Here is a 22,045-nt window from a genome sequence, read left to right as displayed (position 1 = left end):
AGTTTCTCTGTACTCTTGCTTCAGTACTCGCATCACTAATACATTTGTGTGTGTGTGTGTGTGTGTGTGCATGAAATTCATGGCACTTATTTTGTATAACTCACTGATACTGCTCTGTACGCTCAGGGCGGCAGGCTTCATTAAGCTGTGTTAGCAGGTGACTTGTATCGTAAGAAGACGCTGTAGTTCCTTCTCTTGATATTTTCAGTTTGCAGTCTGCTTTGATTTGATCATTAATCGTGGAATATGTACAGATCACTGTTCATTCGAGCGAGAACGAACACTAGGTTTGTGTCACATGGTATCACCTGGGAATGAAACATTTTTACGAGTAAAACAGCAGGTTATCCGACTGATACTCAGTACCAGTATCGGTATCGATGCATCTCTAATACATGATATGTTTATCTGTCGATATACTGTATACTGATCTATCTTCTCTCTCTCTCTCTCTCTCTCTCTCTCTCTCTCTCTCTCTCTCTCTCTCTGTGTTAGCCGGGCTTCCTGAACGCTCAGATGATAGCTCAGCGTAACAGAGAGATGCAGATGCGGAGACACAGAATGATGTTGTTGATGCAGCAGCAGGCAGCAGGTGGAGGTTTCAGTCCTCCACCCAACGTCACGGCCCCCACGGGGATGGAGGGCATGGGCGGGCCGGGCATGGGCCAGCCGGGACAGCAGCAGTTCAGCTACGGAGGGAACTACGGTGAGGAACGGCTAAACATCACAGCGTGCAGGATTTAGTAATAAGCTCAGCTATATTTCTGTTTTATCTTTATCTCTGGACTTTCCAGGAAAACAAAATCAGTATCTGGTTTGTTCTGCGTTTACACAGTTTAGCATTTACAGCAGCAAAAAAGCCAATTCACTATCGCTCTAGGTGAACTTTGACCTGTGAATTCACAAACTTCTCTCTGGTGAGCCAGTAGAAACAAGAAAGAAAAAAAAAACGGAGGAGCTAATGTCGCTAATTATTCCATAGCATCAATAGAGATCTGCCTCGCTGTTTTCTTACTGTTGCTTGGCGAACATCTGGGGGGGAAATAGCCATCTTAATGACCAACATGTGCTGCATTTTTCTGTCTTGTGGAACTTTGTCTCAGACTTGTTTGGAAAACTTCTTGGTCTTCATGCTGTATTTATATTGATGTCATGTGACAGATCATGTGACACTTTGATTGCACACAGCTGGACCTTAATTAACTAATTCTGTGACTTCTGAAGTGAATTGTTTGGACCTTTGATCTTATTTAGTGGTTTCATAGCAAAGGGGGTGAATACATATGCACTTGCAACTTTTCAGTTTTTATGATTTTTTTTTTTTTTTTTTAAACAAGGTATATTTTTCATTCCACTTCAACAATTTGGACTATTTTGTTCGGTCCATTACATAAAATCCAAATAAAATCCATTTTAATTCCAAGTTGTAGTGCAACAAAACAGGAAAAACACCAATACTTTTGCAAGGCACTGTATTAATGTTGGTGCTTCTGAGAGCACTGTCCTGATGTTTCATCTATACACAATACATGTGTTTGCATGTAGAGAGATTTTAAAACATGAAGCTTTATGCATTTCTGTAGGAATGGGCCAGCAGGGTGAGCCGTCTTTCGCCCCCGCTGGAGGTCCCAGCCCACCCACCGCCATGATGCCAGGCCGCATGGTGCCTCCGCAGAATCCCATGATGCAACAGCACCCGCAGGGCGGCCCCATGTACCAGGGTCCCGACATGAAGGGCTGGCCTCAGGGAGGAATGACACGCAACAGGTGACACGACAGTGTTCATCTCATTTCTAATGATCTCAGCTGATCCAGTTCCTTAAACTCTTGGTACTGAGAGGATCTTAGTACAAACACAAGAAACAAATTTTTTAACATTTAAATGAAAAATCCACTCTGAACACATTACATATTAATCTTTATAATCATCACGTGATCTTCAGCTGCATCCGAGAATATTTTTTAAAAGTTTCATGGACATGTTGCTCTGTTTTCTCTTTGGTTAAGAGTTTCCTACATTACCCACAAAGCCGTTCGACTGTCTGCTGATTAGTGGTGCTAACCTCTACCTTTAGTCCTTTGGTCTGTCCATCTGTACACTCTGCTCAAACAGATCAGCTTCAAGCTTCAAGCGTCGTATAGCTGCTTTGCATTCTGGGACTTTGAGTCCAGCGTGTGCTCCATCGTCTCCCCTACTTCTACACTGGATTTCACATTAATATGTCACTGGAGGTCACTGGAAAATAAAACCAGTGAGAAAAGTGAGAAAAGAAGCTCTTGTTTTTAGGAGCTAACGGTTAAACATCGTTGTAACTGCGCTTGCAATAGCAACGTCCTCTTCTGACATCAGAGCGACACACAACCGCAAAACGCTCACAGGAATAACAACAATACATCAGCAATCATCAAATTAACACCAGCTTCATTTTAATATACAATATAAATATAAATATATTTAATGTAATATATTTTAATATACACTTATCGACTTTATTACGAACACCGGTACACCTGCACATTCATACAGTTATCTCATCAGCCAATCATATGGCAGCAGCACAATGCGTGGTGAGCAGAAAAGCATCTCAGCATGCACAAAACAACGAACCTTGCTTTTCTGCTCACCACGGCTGTAAAGAGTGATTATTTGAGTTACTATATCCTTCCTGGCAGCTCAGACCAGTCTGCTCATTCTCCTCTGATCTCTCTCATCAACAAGTCTCATCAAGTCAGTTTTCAGCCTGCAGATCTTCCGCTCACAGGATGTTTTTTGTTTTTCGCACCATTCTGTGTAAACTCTAGAGACTCTAGTTGTGTAGATCAGCAGTTTCTGAAATACTCAAACCAGCCACGGTTAAAGTCACAGATCACACTTTTTCTTCATTCTGATGTTTGATGTGAACATTACCTGAAGCTCTTGACCTCCATCTGCATGAGTTTATGAATTGTGCTGCTGCCACCTGATTGGCTGAATGGATAACTGCATAAATGTGCAGATGTACAGGTGTTCCTAATAAAGTGGAAGCATGTTTAATGTGTTTCAGGGTGGAGTTTAACTTTAAGGTCACTAAAATTTAATAAAACATCCTAGAAACAGTCAGAGTGAACGCAGTAAGAGGAGTACAGTGTTTTGTTTTTTTTTTTCACTGGAACTAAGAATAAATATCCTTCTCTGTATTTGTGTTGCGTGTTTTGTGTAGTTGTAGTGATGAGCGTTTGTGTTTTGTGCGCAGTTCGTATCCACAGCAGGCGTTTGCGCAGCAGGGCTCAGCCGCGCCGTACGGCTCCATGATGATGAACGGCGCTAACGCGGGTCACATGGGTCAGATGAGCATGGGCATGATGGGGAGGATGCCGATGGGCCCTGATCAGGTGAGAGAGACACCTTCACAGGGTGTGTGTGTGTGTGTGTGTGTGTGTGTGTGTGTGTGTGTGCGCGCGCGCGCTTCGTGGTCCAGTGAACATTTTCGTGAATGTGTGTGGGAGTAAATAAATAAAAATATTGTTGTTTGAATAGGGAACTATAGTCAAGCGTAGCTCTGTTTTACACTACGTTTATTAAAAAATTAATTTCCTAAATGCTACAAATAAAATCAGGTTCAAAACATAAAATAAAAGAAACAAAAAATAGTTTTGAAACTCTGAGTTTCTCATTATATAAACACAACGGCAGAGCAAATGAGTGGTTTAAATAAAGATTCAAACTTTTGCACATTATTCTTTTTTTTTTTTTTCCTCATTTTGCTTTGTCATAAGGGTGCGAAAACATTTGCACACCCTCAACGCATAACAAGCATTTCAGTTAACAAAAAAAAAAACAGCTTCAAACATGTTTTTATGTTCTAGCGTCATATTTGTTGTATTATTTGACATTTTATGAGAAATGACTTACTTTATTTATTTTTATTTTATTTTCCTTTTCTTAATATTAAATAATTTCCTGCTTTAACCAGATAATTACTATTTTTTTACCTTAATGATTAATAACTGTGGTTACTTTATTATCTTGTTTTATTTAGCTTCTCTCTAGTTGTATATTTTACTTTATTATTCTTTTTTAAATACTTTAGCTTGTTTCTAGTTTTATTTGTTGTATTCTTGGACTAATGAGCAATTTTTTTTTTTGTATTAAATATTTAATATATTTTTTTCAGACCTATAATTCCCTATGTTAACTAATTTGCTATTACTTCATTTTAAAGTTATTTTTAAAATATAAAATATTAAATTTAAAATATTTATTCTATTATTTTATTTCTATTACATTTTTATTTTCTAATTTTTCTGCTTTTTCCTTTATGCTGTTTTTTATTTGCCTTTTTTCTTTGTAAAGCACTCTGAACTGCATTTTAACCTATGAAACATGCTCTATAAATCAAGTTTATTTTTATTATTATTATTATTATTATTTTAATTTATTTATATATATTTATTTTTAACCTTGTCATTCTATCTCACAGAAATATTTATGAAGAGGACGAGGGACAGCCGTCACCATGGGGACACTGTGAAGCTTATAAAACATGATACACACCTGAATGGTCAGATCTTACGTGTAAAACTAAGTGTAACACAGTGTAAATACACACACACACACACACACACACACACACATGTATACTGGATTCGTCTACATCCTCTATAACTGTCTTTGTCCTGAGAATCTTTCTCTGTTTCTCTGTGCGCTTTCTTCATTCTGTTTCTCATCAAAAGATCAAAATTGAACAAGCGAGCTGTTTAGAGGAACGCAAAGATGACACAAACACACACACACACACACACACACACACACTGATATTTTTGCGAATGTATATCATGCCGTGTTGACCATCTGGATGTAAGATCACCTTCTGTCCTGTTAAAGGTACGACGAGAAAAAGGAAGCTGTGATTGCACTTTAACGGAACATCAGAGCTGTTTCACGGCGTTAGGAGTGTTGCAATATTTTTTTTTCCCGCTCATTTTAGCCTTATCGGAGAACTGATGAATACGAAATGGACTTTCTCGTCGTTCTCCGTCGGAGCGGGATGATTATGAAACATGAAAACAGCAAGCACAGATGATCTGTTTTATGCAGATTGAAGCAATAAATCTCGTCTCGCTGGATTCTTCGATTTCTCAACGTAAAGGTACTGCAGTATTAGAAATATCGAGCTCACATTCACATTTCTTCTTTTTTTCCACATTTTTCCTCCTCTTCGGTCTGGGATTATAATTTGTAAATACGATGCACATGTATTATATCTGCTTTTGTAGGTCACACACAGGTTTTGCACAACAGGTTTTTGTCAGGCTTCGTATTTAAATTACAGCTGTTCTGCGTTAGAGGTCAGTGTGTCCGATTATTTCAGTTAGCAGCAGGGTGAGGGTTTTTGCTTTTTTATTCTTATTTTATTTTATTAATAGTAATTTCTTAACTGAAAAGCCACCACTTTTTATTCTTTGAACAAGCACTTTTTTCTAGAACATATTTTATTCCTCAAACTCATACACGGTGAAACTTCAGCTGATAAATCTTCTGATAAAGCAGATTGTGTATACTGTAAACACGATTCACTATAGACACATTTTTGGGTTTATTAACTGTTTCCTGTATTAAACGTTCCTGTATTTCAGATTAAATTAGAGATGTAAAAGTTTTAGTAAGACATAAAAACTTCATCACTGTCTGTTATGTTAAATGTATTTATTTTAAGGTGGAAATTCACGGGATGATAATCATACAACCCCAATATTTAAAAAAATAAATAAACAAAATGGTTTAGTCTAATGTTCACCCCTTAAAAATAGTAGCTGACCATGTTTTTAAAAACTTTGTAGCATATTTTAAGGGATGGTTTGTAATGTCATAATTTATACCAGTTTAACATAATTAATTCATGTTCTTATATTTTTATGTAAACTGTTTATTTTATGTAAATTATTTGTACTTGTATATGCCCAGCTTATTCGTTTCCCTGCTTTTTATTTTCAACTCACTTTCATCTTTCACTATATAATAAGACGAGAAACATCAACATCCGAGATTTAATCTCCTTCTGTTCTGTTAAATGTATTTATTTTAAATTTCTTCAAAGTGGAACGATGTGAAAATTCACTCTCTCACACACACACACACACACACACACACACACACACACCAAATGTCGTCTAAAACTGCAGCGGAAATACAACAGTTCCATTATTTGGTTTGCTAGAATATTTAAAAAATATTCAAAACAACATATAAATACGTATAAATATAAATAATTTTCAGTGGTTTTCAGAATCTTGTAGCATATTTCAAAGGGATGGTTTATAATGTCATAATTTATACCAGTTTCACATAACATTAACTAATCAATTTTTTTATATATTCTTATATTTCTTAAGTTTTGCAAATTGTTTGTGTAAATTATTTCTACTCATATATGGCCAGATTATTCATTTCCCTGTTTTCTTTTATTCTCCCGTTTTCTTTTTTTTCCTGAAGTGCTCATTAATTTACATTTAAAACTTCTCCAAAGATTTTTTTTTCTATTTTATGATGTTTGACATAGCTGTGCGATTTACATATCGATTTAATTAACATTATATTAATGTATTTGTTTTTTTTGTTGTTTTTTTTTTTTTAATTTTGTGGCCAGTGGAAATTGACTTTTAATGCTATAAAGGTTCAATGAGCATACAAAAGACTTCATGTTCAACATTTTATTGTTGTTTTTTTTTTTTTTTAAGATCTGGTCAGATTTGGGGTTTTATTTGTTTGTAATGAGCTCTCAAGTTAATCAAAAATCAAATTCCCTTCAGAACTTGTTCCATGTTCTTGAAAGAAAAAAAAAAAAAAGTTAAATATCTGTGCAATCTCTGTTCAAAAAGGAAAGTGAAATAGATTTTTAAAACGTGACGAGGGGGTAATACACACTTGTTATCTGGGTCAGGATGTAAATTACTAGTGCATTTATCATGTTTCTTGATGTTAATATTGATGTAAATACAAATTTCTATTTAAACATGTTTACAGTTTTGTGTGTTTTTATTGGTTCTGGTGTATCAGTTCTGAATTCATGGTTTCTCCTTTTGTAACAGAAGACCATCTTTGTGGAAAATTTAGATAAACCTTGATTTTATGGTGTAAGCTGAAAATATGAACTAAAGAGTGCTGATTTAAAAGAAACAACATTTTCCTTTTGATTGTAGTCCTGAATTTGATACTTGCTTCAGATTTTCTCATTTTTGTAACGCTGCATTTGTACTAGCAAGTTTCTCATAGTTTGTTTGAAGTTGCTCTTATCACCCTGAAACTGATTTTTTTTCCTATAACCGCACATCTCCAAGTGTTTTATTCCTCTTATACCACAGCACTTTACTAACAATTGAAATTTTTTTATTAATTAAAGAATGATGTCATACTTTTTTTTATCCATTTATAGTTACATTTAACATTGGCAAAACAAGTTAGTTTCTGTTTTCACTTATTACAGCAGCTTTAAAGTCATTATCTCACCAGTCTCGCTAGTTTTTTTTCTCTCTTATTACTGGTATTGTGGTCCCATGTTACCGAAAAACCGCAAAGAAGCGTAAACTCCTCTGTACTGATGTCAGAAAACTTAGTTACAGCTTTACCTCTGACTGAACAGTAACATTACAAAGCACTGACACTGGAGACTCCTTCCATACATGTTACATAAACACATTAAACCTTACAGAAAACTTCACCATATTGATATTTTGTAAAGTCTGTTTAAAGAGTTGTTACTATAGAAACGATAACGAATTAGAAAGAGCGTATTAATATAAACCTGCATTACTCAAGAGCTGCAGGTAAAGAATCCAGAATAGACAGCACTGGGGTAAAACATTTATTTATTTATGTATTTATTTTAACCAAAAACCCTTTAAAAAGCTTTCATTACTTTTGCTTTTGTGGCGCTAAACATACTGAACAACAGTGCAGCACCTGGTAAACTCCGCCCCTCCGCAACACCACTCACCTTCGTGGATTGGCGCGACGCCATTTTGTTTTAATAATTGACGCGACGCCATTTTGATTAAATAATTTAACGCGGCGCCATTTTGTTTTAATAATTTGACGCGGCGCCATTCATCAGGAGGCTAACAAAACAACAGGTAAGAGCTAAAAAATAACGATCTAAAAATGTATGTATTTATCTATTTATTTACTTATTTTAACCAAAAACCCTTCAAAAGTTTTCATTACTTTTGCTTTTGTGGCGCTAAACATACTCCATATTGAACAACAGTGCAGCAGCTGGCAAACTCCGCCCCTCCCCCAACACCACTCACTTTCTGGAAAGTTCTGTGGATCGGCGCGACGCCATTTTGTTTTAATAATTGACGCTACGCCATTTTGTTTAAATAATTGGCGCCAATTATCAGTAGGCTAACAAAACAACAGGTAAGGTCCCAAAATAATGAACATGTCTGTCTAAAACTAGTCATTTTTTCGCGTTTTTTTTGTTGATATTGCTTTAGTTTAACAGAATAAAACGTGAAATATTTGCGCTATTTTAACTAGTCAGTGGTGGTTGGGGTTAAAGTGTAGCTAACTAGCTACCGTTAGCTGTTGTAGCTATAATTGTTTAATTTTATTTACTAAGGTTTAACTAGCTCTCTTGGGTTTCTACTCAGTCTATGATATATGGCAGGACCTAATTGATCTTTTTGTGTCTAAATTAATTATAAAACACCTTATAATAAATTGCATGATTGTATGCTAATATTTCTTAACCTAGCTAGCTGACTAGATCTTGCATGCGCCATTTTTAATTTTTTTTTTAATTATGTACTTTATCACATTTTCTATATTATTATAGAATATCTAATTTTATTATAACATTAAAAGCAACTCTGAGAATTCAACAGCATGTAACTGAGCCAAATGATATGCTAATGTAACAGTACAATAATCAGGATAATTACTCACTGTTCATGTATTAAATATAAAGTGTATATAGTAATATATAATGTGATTTAATTGTTGTGTTTTTTCCATTAAAACAGTATGAGACCACACATGCTGTAATTTACTTAAAAATATTACTAACTAGTGGCAGATCTGCTGAGTTCAGCATACAAGTTCACTTCAGATGTGAGATTTAAATTAAACAGAACACAGTCTTAGACATGAAAGAAATATTTAAATGTAATTTCACTAAACACTTCAACACCACAGTATGAAATATTGATGAGACAGAAGTCAGTTGTTTTGGTGTGTATTTATTTTTGCCATGATATACATCATAGCTAGTCAATTTTGTTAAGAGATTTCTTCAAAGTGAAGACAATCAATGTTAAATTGACTTCCTGGAGAAGCGCCTGGTCTCTAATCAGCTCTGTGTGCACTTTAATTTCAGTTTTGGGTGTGTGTGCTGTCAATAATCCTGTACTTCAGCCTGGGTGTGTTTGCATGATTGTCCAGCAGGGGGCGGTGTCACTCAAGTCCTCCTGGGAAGTTCGTATTTACGAGTTGGGAAGTCGTAATTACAACATCAGGTGCGTTCAAGTCACTTTGGTTGGCGCAAGATGGCGGTGTACCGTCTCTTAATTAACTACAAAAAAAATACAGCAAGGTTTTTTTTAACTCTACTTCTAGAAAATGAACAACAAAGAATGTGCATCAGATGTGTTTTTTTTTGTTTGTTTGTTTGTTTTTAATCAATTTATGAAGCCACCTTAAACTTTATCATTACATATTATATCGTAACTGTACAATGCAGGAAGTTAGCTTGTTTTATTGTAAATAAAAAAAAGCCTGAGAAAGACTTGACACTGCTAAATACCCGTTCAATTTTCAGCTAATTTACCCTCAGCTACAGACACCATGTTTTCTTACTGACACGCCCCCAACAAGAAACTCAGAGCTCGTAGAAAATCCAGAGTTTTCCACTCGTAATTGCGACTTTGTGGTGGCGTTCACGTGCGTTTAACTCGTAAATACGATCTTTCCAACGCACCATCTGTGAACAGTCAGGGTGGACCTGATGGAAGGGAATACAGCATGTAAAGACTTAAACCCTGTGGTGAGGATTGCTCGCTAATCACTAATCACTTATCCTAATTAATGAACAAACACCTTGCTGATACTCATGAAGACGTTCAGAAGAAGTCGTTAATACCCACCTGATATGCATGTGCTCTTCTCAACATCATCTCCATCCTTCATTCTCTCCTTCTTTTGAAATAATCATCACACTCTCGTTTTGACAGAATCATTTGTTTGGTTATTTATTTATACGTTAGGAATACATGAGCATGTATAATGCACAATCTGATTAATTTAGGCATAACAAGCAAGAGGACAAAACAATTATCTGCCATAGCAACAGAGAAACGAGAACAGGAAATGTTGACCATATAAGGACTGTAGAAAGGGGGAGGGAGAGTATAATAGCAAATCAGAGCAGTTCACTTTTCTGTCTGTTGAATTATGGTTTGTAAAAGTAGTTACTCTTTTCATTTTTAATTTGTTTTTCAGATTTATATAAGTTGTGATGCAATGACGGCCAGCGATCACCAATTCAGAGGCCCAAGTATCAGATCCTGCAAAGGACTCATGGAACAAAATCTTCTTTTTTAAACTACAGGATGTACATTTAAAAAAAAAAAAAAAAAAGTACAGGTATAAGCATGTCACCAAATGAAAGCTTTCACATTGTTAATCGCATTTAAACTCATTCATAATGTACAAGTTGAACAGACTTTTTATAATGATTACCAGGAATGTGGAACAGCACCTTTTATCGTAATAACATTAGCTTGTATATCAGATGTTTATCACAAAGCTGACATAAATGTACATTAGCTTATATATCAGATGTTTATCACAGATCTCACATAAGTGTTCTTTCAGCTGTAGCCGCCATTTCTCTCTTCTTTTGTTTGGCTCGTGCCCTCATGATTTTTGACTCGGTTCCCCTTCACACATTAAGCGTTTTGCTGGTACCCTGACTGACGCAACTACCAGCAGTGCTGATAACTGTTCCACTGCTTGCACAAGTGGCTGAGACACATCACCGTTTCGAAAGTAAATGAATGAGGGAGGGAAAAAAAAACAGCCTCGGTTCTTTAGAGTTCGAACTGGGATTGTTATCTTAATTTTTTCTTAACCACATAAAAATCTTTAATGTGTTATTGTTTGCTTTGTGTGAAACGTGATAGATTGTGTGTTAATGCATGCTAAAACACAGGGATATCTCAATCCTTTTTTTTTTTTTTTTTTTGCCCTCGATATAGTTAGATTTAATGTTGTGGAACATCTGAGAGACAAGTTAGTTCCTGTTCTCACTTATGTTATAGCTGTGATAAACAGTCATTCCTTCACCAGCCTTGCTCTTTTTTCCCCTCTTTCTCTCTCACAATTGATTCTCTCTCTCTCTCTCTGTCTGTCTCTCTCAATCTCTCTCAATCTTGCTCAAAAAAAAAAAAAAAAAAACAGCTTGTAATTTTAGTAAGAAACTGAAAGTGTAAAAACTGTCCTGCAGACTTTCCTTTGATAAACTTCACAAGCCACTGTGGCTGTTACAAAGTGCTGACACTGGAGACTCCTTCCATAAATGTTAAATAAATGTCCCCTAACAAAAAAAAAAATATCATCACATGAACAATTATGATTTACTTTGTTAAACAACAAGATTTCAAATCCATTTGATCATTATTTTTAGATTATCTGGAGCATCTACTGCACAAGGCCCAGTGTATGAGCTGTTACTATAGAAACAATACCGCATCAGAACGAGCGCATTAATATAAACCTGGATTTCACGTTACAGCTGGAGCTACTGTCCGAGCCGTGCTGTTATACTAAAATAATGCACGCCTACTGACCAATCAGATTCGAGCATTCAACCACGCTGTGGTATAAAACCACAACAACACAACAGTAGTCCACAAACTCTCTATATAATGCACTAGGAGAGTTTTGGTTGCTAAACGGCATCCAGTGCTCACCCGTCAACGTCACTGTCGTCTGGCGTGTTTCAGTTTTTATAATGGCAGGTTAAAGCAGTTGTACTTCTATGATAATTCTCAGAGAACCGTGTAAAATATCGAAACGAAAAGAACTGTGTAAAATATCGCCTTTCTTCTCCATCGCATGAAAATTACACAGTAAATATTGTGTGTATGAGGAATAAATATGTGTATATGAGTGTGTTTGTTAAGTACAGAAGGATTTTCAGAACCCTGACCTATATAGCAACAGTAACTAGGCATGGATGGGACTGAGGTTTGGTGACACACACGTTTTTTTTTTGTCTAAAAATGCAACCAACTAGGTGTGAATATAAATAACAAACAGCAAGTGAGAAGGGAAATGAGAACAGGAAACGTTGACCATATAAGGAAACTAGCAGGAAAGAATAGGAGTTTGGTGAGTGGCTTATTTTTAATTTAAAGTGTGAAAGTTAAAATAAGTTTCTGTGCGTTTCCGGCTGGATCATATGTACAGGTACGAGCATGTCAGCAGGTGAAGCATTTAGTCAGAGGTGCCATCTTGCACCTGTCTTCAGTCATTGTGAGCTGAACACGACTTTCAGTTCCTTAGTTTCGTCTTTTAAATGTGAGAAAAAGTTCTTAAACAGAAGAAAATGGTGTGAGTTAATTGGTGATCGCTAGTAGGTTGTATTTGAAAATTCAACAATGCAGGAAAATAGTTTATATTCTCTATATCGTTTATGTACAGTCTTTTATAAATGTATATTGAAAGGAAAAACAAAACCAGACAGGAGTTAACCAACAACACGTTTTTATTTTGTTCATATCAATACCATGTTCTTTAAAATATAGGCTTCACTCACAACATGTAATTATCATTACCAATCATATACTCTTAAATATAAAACTTCAACAACAGCTATATAGTTAAAAAGCCGTCTTATATTTTTCCCCCGATTACAGTATTTAAATGTGGACGCTTTGTTTATACATAATGTCCTCTTTTAGAATTATATTTTATTAAATTATCCAGTAAAGAACCTAAATGGAGGGCGGCATCAGAAAACTGACTGTGAAGTTCACAGTTGAGAAGGAATAAAAACAGGAACCTACATTTTATACCGTTCGGCTCACGTTTTGCAGCAAAGCTGTTTCTTTAATAGCGTTTGAGCTTTTCACAGTGCTTCATCTTCAAGTTGAAATATTATGACGCATCTAAAACACTTACATGATAAAGAAAAGGTAGTTATATTGTGTACGTTCTCACCTACTCGACTTCTTAATGCTAGAATTCAAGACATCCAAAGCATTTGGGTGTTCAGTGCTGGTGTTTTAAATTTGTGCTCTGAGGTTCAACCAAAGCAGTGGAGAGACTGCAGTCAGTGCAGAGAGAAGAAAAAAAAAAAAAAGTCTTCCAGGTCATTTGGTACATCTGATAGTAGAAGGAAGAGTCGCTCTGTTCAGATGCTGGGGGATTTTTACAGCCACTCAGCAGAACTGATGAAGAGATCAAAACTCTAGTCTGGTTGAGTCAGAGGAAGCTGTTCTCACTGGATACGTAGGAGAAGCCGCTGAAGGCGTTGGAGCTGCTGGTGGCCAGGCTGGCGCTCAGCTCCGGAGTTCGGCCCACAGAGTTGGGCACCATCTCTCTGGTGAATTCTGGATCGATGTTCTGGAGGTCAGCCGGGCCTCTCTGGGGAAATGAAGAAACACGGACAACGGTCAGCGCGAACAGAACGACTGCTTTTACTGTTGCAGCAATAACGATGATTCTGCATCTCGGCTCTTGTGCTGAAAATAGCTAAAACATTCAATCACTTCTTTTCTTCTGATGGAAATTTGCAAAATCAAAAAACAGTAAAAGATCATGCAAATTATTAGGAAAAAAAATATTGGGTCTAAATGTAGTTACAGACCACCAGCAGTACTAATGAAGAAGTAAACACTTAAAAAATATATATATATATAAAATACTGGCAATGTCTGAAATCATCTTCTCAAATCAGCATGCATAAAGCATTACCTACCACATTAGGGTTGTATGGTGGAGTGAGCCGCTTGTGGTAAAGATCATCCCAGTTTATATGGTTGAAGAAAATGTGATTTTTAATCTCCAGCTGAAAAACAAAACAGTATAAATGTCAGTTTAATCGTTACGTCATTGTGACAACCTTACAGCACTGCTGTTGAAAAGTTCTGCAAAAAAAAAAAAAGAAGAATAATCCACTAGTCCAAATTAAGTCAGCCGGCCAAGACATGTTCGCTTCTTCACTGTTTTCACTGAATGACTACGTTTGTCATAAAAAGGAAAACTGTGCATTTTTAACAAGTATGTTTAGCGTTAGCTCTCTGTGTTTCCGAATTAAAAGGTTAATCTTACTTGTGATCTCGGTAATCTGATTTGTTGCGTGTTTAGTGAAGTCATCTCCATGTTTCTAAAGATATGAGATCCAGATGTGATCTCAAACACTTTTTAAATGGTCTGGCCTCAAGTAAAAGATTAGATCCGTATCTGACATGTAAAACAAATTTATTTTTTACTTTTGGTGGAAAGTGAAAGTCAAGTTCCAATAGTGGAGCTTCAGAGGTTTCAAAAAAGCGCAGTGATGTCAAGCGCTTTTTTTTTTTTTTTTTTTTTTTTATAACTCCTGATAAATCAGATCAGAAGTTGTGTGTGTGTTAGTGAATAAATATGGGGAGATTTACAGCATGCTGAATCAAACATATTTTTAAATATTGTAACAAAACTTAAATTATTTTTTGTGCTGTACTTAATGTGACACAAGCAGCTCAAATTCTCTTGATTTTCTGTCTACAAAGCTACAGCAAGGACAGACAACCTCCTCATCACTGGAGTTAATGAGCAAATCCTTATTTCATCTGCTTTACTGATAATAATAAGTCTAACCTAGAGAGCAAGCTAGGCTAGTCAGTTAGCCGATACTAGCAAGAGTGTTGTTATGGTTACAGTGTGCAAGTTGCCAAACGTGTGAAAGCAGCCTTAAGCGTTGTTTTTAAAAAAAAAAAAAAAAATGAAAAAAACTAAATTTCTGCCAAGCCAGACATATTTTGCCATATTTGATTAATGACATCAGACCTGGAGCCATTTTGTGTTAGTGTTCACTCACAAAGTCAGCGATGGCCCCTAACCGGCAATGCTGGTCTTTCTGAAGAAGTCCATGCAGCAGGTGACACACCGCGTCGGATTTCCCAGGAGGTATCTGCAGGGGCTTGTGCAAGATGGCATCGTACATCTCTGCTACATCACGGCGGTAGAACGGGGGCTGGATGTGACGCAGATTATTATAGTCACAAATCATATCGAAATCCGTGTTCTGTAGACTTAAAGATTATAGATTTTCACGCAGTAGGACTTACGAGGCTAAAGAGCATCTCGTACAGCACGGCACCAAGGCACCACCAGTCCACCGTGCGGTCGTAAGGCTCCTTCCGAAGCACCTCTGGAGCGAGATACTAAAATGAGAAAGAGGACATTTTATGATGATGACGGAGGCGAAGGAAAAAGCTGAATCTCTGGTGGGGAAAAAAAATTTTCCCACATGCTTCTCACCTCTGGTGTTCCACAAAACGTGGTCGTGGTGGCTTCTGGTTCCAGTCCTTCTTTACACAAGCCAAAATCAGTCAGCACCACATGGCCCTAAAAAAAAAAAAAAAAAAAAAAATTGACAGAGAGAGACGCTTATTACATTTCAGTCATTCTTAGCCATAAACATCAAGTGCAAGTGCATTAAAGACGCATGTATGTGTGTCTAAATTTGACAACTAAAACTCGTCCTAATACATTGTCACGTGAGTGATTCGTTTTTTTTTTTTTTAATGTCTTCTGAATTGAAAGAGATTAGCAACACATTTTTGTGAGCAATGAGCAATACAGGTAGTTGGGTGCCAAGTACACTGAGCTGATTTGCATATTATACAGGTCCATGATGGCTTTGTCTTGGAATTTTGTTTCTCTTTTACATCAGCGTTTCCACATAACTGCATGTGTTTGATTTGGAAAAAGATCATCTGTACACCCTAATTAATCTGATTGGTTAAAAACAGTCAGAGTGCACTGTAAGTTTAAACATGGCTACATACCAAATGAAAAAAAAATTTTTTTTTTTTTTTAAAGTCAATAAGGAGTGTGTATATTTACTTTCTCTGTTTGTTCAGTTTCAGTCTGGCTAAAACAGAGGTGTAGTATTTGACTGCACTTGTAAATGCGTGTGGGTAAAATCTGACCGGGAGACGGTACATATACAGGAAATGTCCAGGTGTAAGCAGACTTTAAAAAGATCTTTCCCACTAATCTGTAACACATTTGAGTGAAAGATAAACAAGTTCCTCACCTGTGCATCTAACAGGATGTTTTCTGGTTTCAAATCCCTGAAAATCAGCAAAGACAGTCAGCTGAGCAATGAACAAGATCATATCGTTTAAAAAAAAAAAAAAAAACAAAAAAAAAACAGGAAATGTCCCAGGCACTGACCTGTAAACGATGTTGAGGGAATGCAGGTAGCCGATGGCGCTCGCCACCTCTGCGATGTAGAAACGTGCACGCGGTTCTGAGAAACATCGCTCTCTCTGAAGGTGGAAGAATAACTGGAAAAAAGGCAACATGCATATCACAATCTCTGATTACTTTATTAGTTAGCGGATTTGTCTACCTAATAAACCGTATTATCTGTATTTGAACTTTGTTTCCAAAACGCGTTCTATGATAAGGACACATGTTCCATGCGTTCAGACTCTACCTCTCCTCCGTTAACGTAGTCGAGGACGAAATAAAGCTTCTCTGAGGTCTGAAATGAGTAATGAAGGCCGACGAGGAAGGGGTGCTTCAGGCTCTTCAGCAGAACGTTCCTCTCAGCCATTATATTCTTTTGCTGGGTGACAAAAAGATCACAGCTGTAGATCACAACTTAAAGACCCGTCTTTTTGTGTCCTTTTGCACAAGTCAGCGCTCTATAACTCCTCTTATCGTGCTTTGTCATTAAATAAGGAATAACAATGTGTGGTGCTGTCGTAGTAAAATAATGAGTGACTGATTATTTATTACCTATAACGGCACGTCTGGAAGTGTTTTATTCCTCCTATCCTGTAGCAATTTACCAACAATTACTGTTATTTATTTATTAAAGAATGACACGTCATTTTTTTTATCTGTTTCTCACTTACTCTACAGCAGCTATACACAATCGTTCCCTCACCAGCTTCTCTCGCTCTCTCTTTTTTTTCCCCCCCCCCACTTTCTTGAAGTTAGTAAGAGGGGAAAAAATGCAGCTTGTCATGTTACTAACATCCTGAAGATGTCAAGAAACTTTACCTCTGACACTGGAGACTCCTTACATAAATGTTAAACACATTTCTCCTTACGGAAAACTTGATATCAACGAATTTTTTAATCCGTTTATGTGCCGCGTCTGCCGTACACATCCCTGTGAACGAGCTGTTACTATAGAAACGATAAGGTATTACAACGAGCGCATTAATATAAACCTGCACTACTGTCAGAGCTGCTGTTATAGGAAATTAATCAACCCCTTCACAGTCCAGTATTCAACAGTGCTGTGGTATAACCACATTTATTTTATTTTCCTAGTGACTAAATAGGAGTACACTTTTTAGTTGTTAGTTTCTTTGCTGTCTTAAATCCATTTTATGAATGTACTTGACATGTGGCAGTGAAAAGGCCAAGGCGTGAAGGCTATAAATGATGGTACAAAGGACAGATTATGATTAGATTAGACTAAAAATAAGCCAATTTTGTTTTCATTTTGTTCTCAAGTGAAACAGCAATCCCCGTCCAGCCAAACAGCAGCAAATAACCAACAACAAAATCAACACAAACCTCTTTTTTCTTTAATATGACTTTTTTCTGCAGAACCTTCACGGCATAAAATTTCCCATCTGCTTTGAGTTTAGCCAGAAGCACCTGCGATTAAAAAAAAAAACATAATTCTGATACCGTTGCTTAAACTGTTTGCCTTCGCATGGACGAAATGTGTAATATTTTAAATCTTCTGCAGTAAATCCCAAAGATAAGAGAATAAACAAGGTCCAGCTGAGTTGCTGTTAAAAAGTTAATCATTTCTCAAGGGGTGTGTGGAATTCTTACTTTGCCAAACGTTCCCTTTCCGATCACGGCCAGAAAGTCAAAGTCAGTGGGTTTGGCACTGAAAACAAGCAAAGCACAGAGTCAACACAGAGTCAAAACATAACGCGTTTTTGTAAGTTCATTAGAAGCATAAATGTGTTAATCTAATGTCATCAGTGTCGAATTAATGTGTATATATATAATCATAAAGAAATCAACATATTAAACCAAATTACAAATTCAGACTCGCGGTTGCTTAACAAATTTAGTTAAAACAGACCAATGAGGTGGAGTGACGTAGCTCGAGAAATTCAGTTTATAAATCAATATCTACAAAGTTTAATCACCGTAGTATTAAAATTTTACAGTATTAAAGCTGTAGTATTGTTTCTCTCCTAACAGAACTGGTTAATGAGTCAAAAATATAATCTTGAAATACTTAAGGACATCATGATATAAAGTTTTACTAAGAAGGTTTCAGAAAAGATTTGAGTTCAGTGATGGTTTAACGTCTACAAAATAAATTAACACTAAAAAGAAAAAAAATTCCATGAAAAGGTACTTTAACATTGAATCAACTGCTTTCAGTAAGTTTATAATATTTAATTTCAACACAATATCTACGAAATCGCAGAAAAGTGCATCGTGACTAATTTATCGCAGTACTGATGTTATAGTGTCGTATTGTCCAGCCCTAACTCTACGCCGAACCCTTCAAACTCCCTGTTTATTATTCAGTTATTCTTAAAACAGAGAAGTTAACTCTAAAGGGAATTCTGAGAATGTAGTGTAAATTTGAAACTGTGTAAGGCTGAAACCTTGTGTGAATTAGTACTTTCACTTAATGCTAGAGACTGTGCTGTGTTTCCATTTAACAGTCATATAACGTTATAAAAGCATGCAAGGTGCTTTCTGTGCAAGCTGTAATTCACTTTTTTTAAAATTAAAACTCACTGAGGATTTGCCGATGCTCCTAGATTCACGTCGCTCTGTGACGCTGTCGGTGACTGAGAGACAAACACAATTAGAGGAAATAACGATTCCTAATAAATCACAAAAAATAACTATTTGGATCTTTAAACGGCTCAAAGACTCACCTGCATGTAGTGTGCCATCTCTCTGTCCCATTCCGGTGTGACCCGCTCACAGAGAACACTCTACATCTGACCTGCGTGTGTGTGTGTGTGTGAAAGGCAAATCATTAAAGTCTGATGACTCGACCACTATGTGGAGTGTTTTCTGCTCGGCGTATAGAGGCAGCAGTGAAAAACTGGATCTGCAGGTTTGTGGCTGAAAAACAAACCCGTGAAGGACACTGTCACACGGCTGCACCTATCAGGTGTACACACTAAACACGGCTCATTCCTGCGACAGGTAGCTTTCAGTTCACTGCTGTGTACCTCCAAACACACGCAAGAAATGCGTGAGCGAAAATAAATGCAGCGATTTCACAGCTGTTGTGTTCAACTGAAAAACTCTGTGTGTACAGTATGCGTTTACACCAAGTTACCAGTTTATTAGCTATACTAAGTAAGAAATAAAACACTCCAGCTGACTTACTAACACTGAACAACAAAGTGTTTCAGTAACTACAGTGTTGTTTGTAATTTTTTATTTATTGAAGTACAACGTGTACTTTTTAATCTGTTTTTGTTTACATGTAATGTTGAGGAACATCTGTGAAACAGGTTAGTTCCTATTCTCGCTTACGTTACAGCAGCTATAAACTGTCACTTCCTCACCAGCCTCGCTTTTCTCTATTAAAAATAAAAAACACAGCTCGTCATATTGCTGAAATAAACCCCGCAAAAGCGCAAACTCTTCTGTCCTGAAACTGTCCGAACACTTAGTTACAGCTCTGAGTGTTACAAAGCGCTGGCACTGGAGACTCCTTCCATAAATGTTAAATAAACACTTTTCTAATTACAGAAAACTTCACCATGTCAACGATTTTTTTTTAATCCGTTTCATGTGGAGCGTCCGCCGTGCAAATCCCTGTGAATGAGCTGTTGCTATAGAAACGATAACGTATTACAACATACACATTAATATAATCCTGTGATTTGCAGCTACACTATTTACTGTCAGAGCTGCTCATGTGTAAAGAATAACACACTTCAGACAGCGTTATTCCACTTACACCACATCAATTACATTTTTTTTTTATTTATTAGTAAACACCACATTGTGTTTTTTAACTGTATAGTTACTTTTAATGTTGCTGAACGTCCAGGAGTCAAGTTACTTCCTGTTATCCTTTTACATTATAAACACTCGTTCCCTCACCAGCCACTGCTGTTTTCTCTCCCTTGATGTTAATGAGACAAAGAAAAGAAAACGCAGCTTGTCATGAGACAATTGTGCGAACTCTTCTGTCCTGAAGTCTTTCCTGTGTCTGGAAACTGACTGTTACAAAGCGCTGACACTGGAGACTCCTTCCGTAAATGTTAAATAGACATCTGCTAACAAAGTGGAGAAAACTCTGCCATATTAAATCAGCCATTTTTCTTTGTTAAATAAGTTTTTTTTTTTCATCCGTTAATATTATTAGCTGTAGTTATAATATTATATGGGTTATATGGAGTGTCTCCCATACAAGACTTTCTGAATGAGCTGTTGCTATAGAAACTATAATGTTTTAGAAGGAGCGTATTAATGCGTATAAACGTGTTGTTTGTTACAGACGGGATTATTGTCAGAGCTGAGCGGTTACACTTTTACTCACAGAGATGATCTATAAGTGACCTGTAGTTACTGCTCAAGATAATGCCTGCAAAGTCTCACGCAAAAAAAAAAAAAGTCTGGAAATTAAAAGCATTTACTCTCATATCGAAAAATATACAAATATAATCTTAGTCAAAGTAACTCTAAAGACACTACAGTCCTAAATCTGTCATTTTCAACCCGCATTTCATTTCATATCCCATGTTTACCCCTTTTTATGATCATTTTATAAAGCATGCGAAGTTGAAGGTAGAAATAACTCGTTCAAGAATCTGTTTTATGGGGGAAGGGCATGAATCCTGTGCAGGTAAACAAGATATGCTGAAGTGTTCTTTACCCAGCACGCTTTTTTTTTTTTTTTTATTCTTATAGTAATTTATTTATATAGCACATAAAATAATGCAGCTCAAAAAAGACATGAGTGATAAGAAGAAAATGAAGAAGTAGGAAAGTATCATGATGAACATGAGGAAATCATGAAACCAAATCTTGCGCTGTTTACATGTAGCTGGTTAATTTAGCATTTTATAGGTCTGTGCTGGAAAGTGAATGTCGCTTAACTCACCTGGGCGTCGTGTCTCGAACCTTTTTCCCCCCAGAAACCCGTTTTTACAGCGTTGATCTGCTTTGCATCATTTAAAAGTGTTGCTTTAAATGCTGGCAGTAAATATCAAACACTTGAGTGAATGATCAACTTAAGTTGGGGCTAAGGAGCTCTGTGTGTGTGTGTGTGTGTGTGTGTGTGTGTGTGTGTGTGTGTGTGTGTGGGTGGGTGTAATCTGTTAGGCAGCTTCGTGTGTGTATGTGTGTGTGTGTGTGTGTGTGTGTGCACGCGTGCATGTGTGAGATAGCAGTTCCAATAGGAAAATAACTTTATCACATTCTGCAGGACTTGTTTCTATGCAATATATTACAATCACAAACAAATTTCAGCCTTGTCTCAAATTTAAACTTTTTATTCATGTGGATGAGCTGAATGACATTTTTTTTACTTAAGATCTGTACATTATTATTATTATAATTATTATTATTATTATTATTATTATTAATCACTTCAATTTCCCATCAGAGAGAGAATAATTCACCAAAAAAAAGACAGACATTGCGTTAGATGTAAACAGTACCAATCCCTGTTAATTAATTAACTATATTTATTATTACAAACACCAGTTGGTTATTTGTTTATTATTTTAATAAGCAACATAATAAAATATCTCCAGAAATGGACTGAAGGGTAAATGCTGATGATTGAGTTGGCTCAGAATGTGCATTTACTCCACCTAGTGG

At 36.4% G+C, this 22,045-nt stretch overlaps 2 protein-coding genes and 1 long non-coding RNA gene across 6 annotated transcripts in view; 2 read left to right on the top strand and 1 right to left on the bottom strand.

Annotated features, from left to right (window-relative positions):
• Window positions 1-6,996, top strand: part of LOC113545574 (nuclear receptor coactivator 3) — a 61,200-nt gene extending 54,204 nt beyond the window's left edge. For all 3 annotated transcript variants that reach the window (XM_034311863.2, XM_034311864.2, XM_034311865.2), the window contains 4 exons: window positions 496-706; window positions 1,584-1,767; window positions 3,234-3,372; window positions 4,461-6,996. In XM_034311863.2, coding sequence (XP_034167754.2) covers window positions 496-706; window positions 1,584-1,767; window positions 3,234-3,372; window positions 4,461-4,472 — 546 coding nt within the window. In that variant the 3' untranslated portion in view covers window positions 4,473-6,996. The remainder of the gene's footprint in view (window positions 1-495; window positions 707-1,583; window positions 1,768-3,233; window positions 3,373-4,460) is intronic.
• Window positions 6,997-8,160: 1,164 nt separating this feature from the next.
• LOC128317037 (uncharacterized) lies at window positions 8,161-12,735 on the top strand. The gene is made up of 3 exons (XR_004579675.2): window positions 8,161-8,398; window positions 9,357-9,495; window positions 10,478-12,735. It is a non-coding gene; the product is annotated as an uncharacterized LOC128317037 (long non-coding RNA).
• sgk2a (serum/glucocorticoid regulated kinase 2a) lies at window positions 12,729-21,504 on the bottom strand. Of its 2 annotated transcripts, none has more exons than XM_034311633.2 (13): window positions 21,324-21,504; window positions 19,132-19,324; window positions 18,989-19,041; window positions 18,056-18,113; window positions 17,789-17,872; window positions 16,692-16,823; window positions 16,427-16,539; window positions 16,287-16,323; window positions 15,506-15,592; window positions 15,313-15,408; window positions 15,063-15,218; window positions 13,962-14,051; window positions 12,729-13,627 (listed from the first exon to the last, which is right to left on the bottom strand). In XM_034311633.2, the coding sequence occupies exons 2-13, from the start codon at window positions 19,147-19,149 to the stop codon at window positions 13,466-13,468; spliced, it is 1,086 nt and encodes a 361-aa protein (XP_034167524.1). In that variant the 5' UTR covers window positions 19,150-19,324; window positions 21,324-21,504; the 3' UTR covers window positions 12,729-13,465. The 2 variants fall into 2 exon arrangements, with proteins under 2 accessions (XP_034167524.1, XP_034167523.1); XM_034311632.2 differs by having other exon boundaries at window positions 19,132-19,202.
• Window positions 21,505-22,045: the final 541 nt, after the last annotated feature.

Source organism: Pangasianodon hypophthalmus, chromosome 16 (genome assembly GCF_027358585.1).
Source record: "Pangasianodon hypophthalmus isolate fPanHyp1 chromosome 16, fPanHyp1.pri, whole genome shotgun sequence".
In the NCBI taxonomy this organism is placed as follows: Eukaryota; Metazoa; Chordata; class Actinopteri; order Siluriformes; family Pangasiidae; genus Pangasianodon; species Pangasianodon hypophthalmus.
Note: the sequence above shows the minus strand (reverse complement) of the source record. Positions and strands in the feature narration are given on the sequence as shown.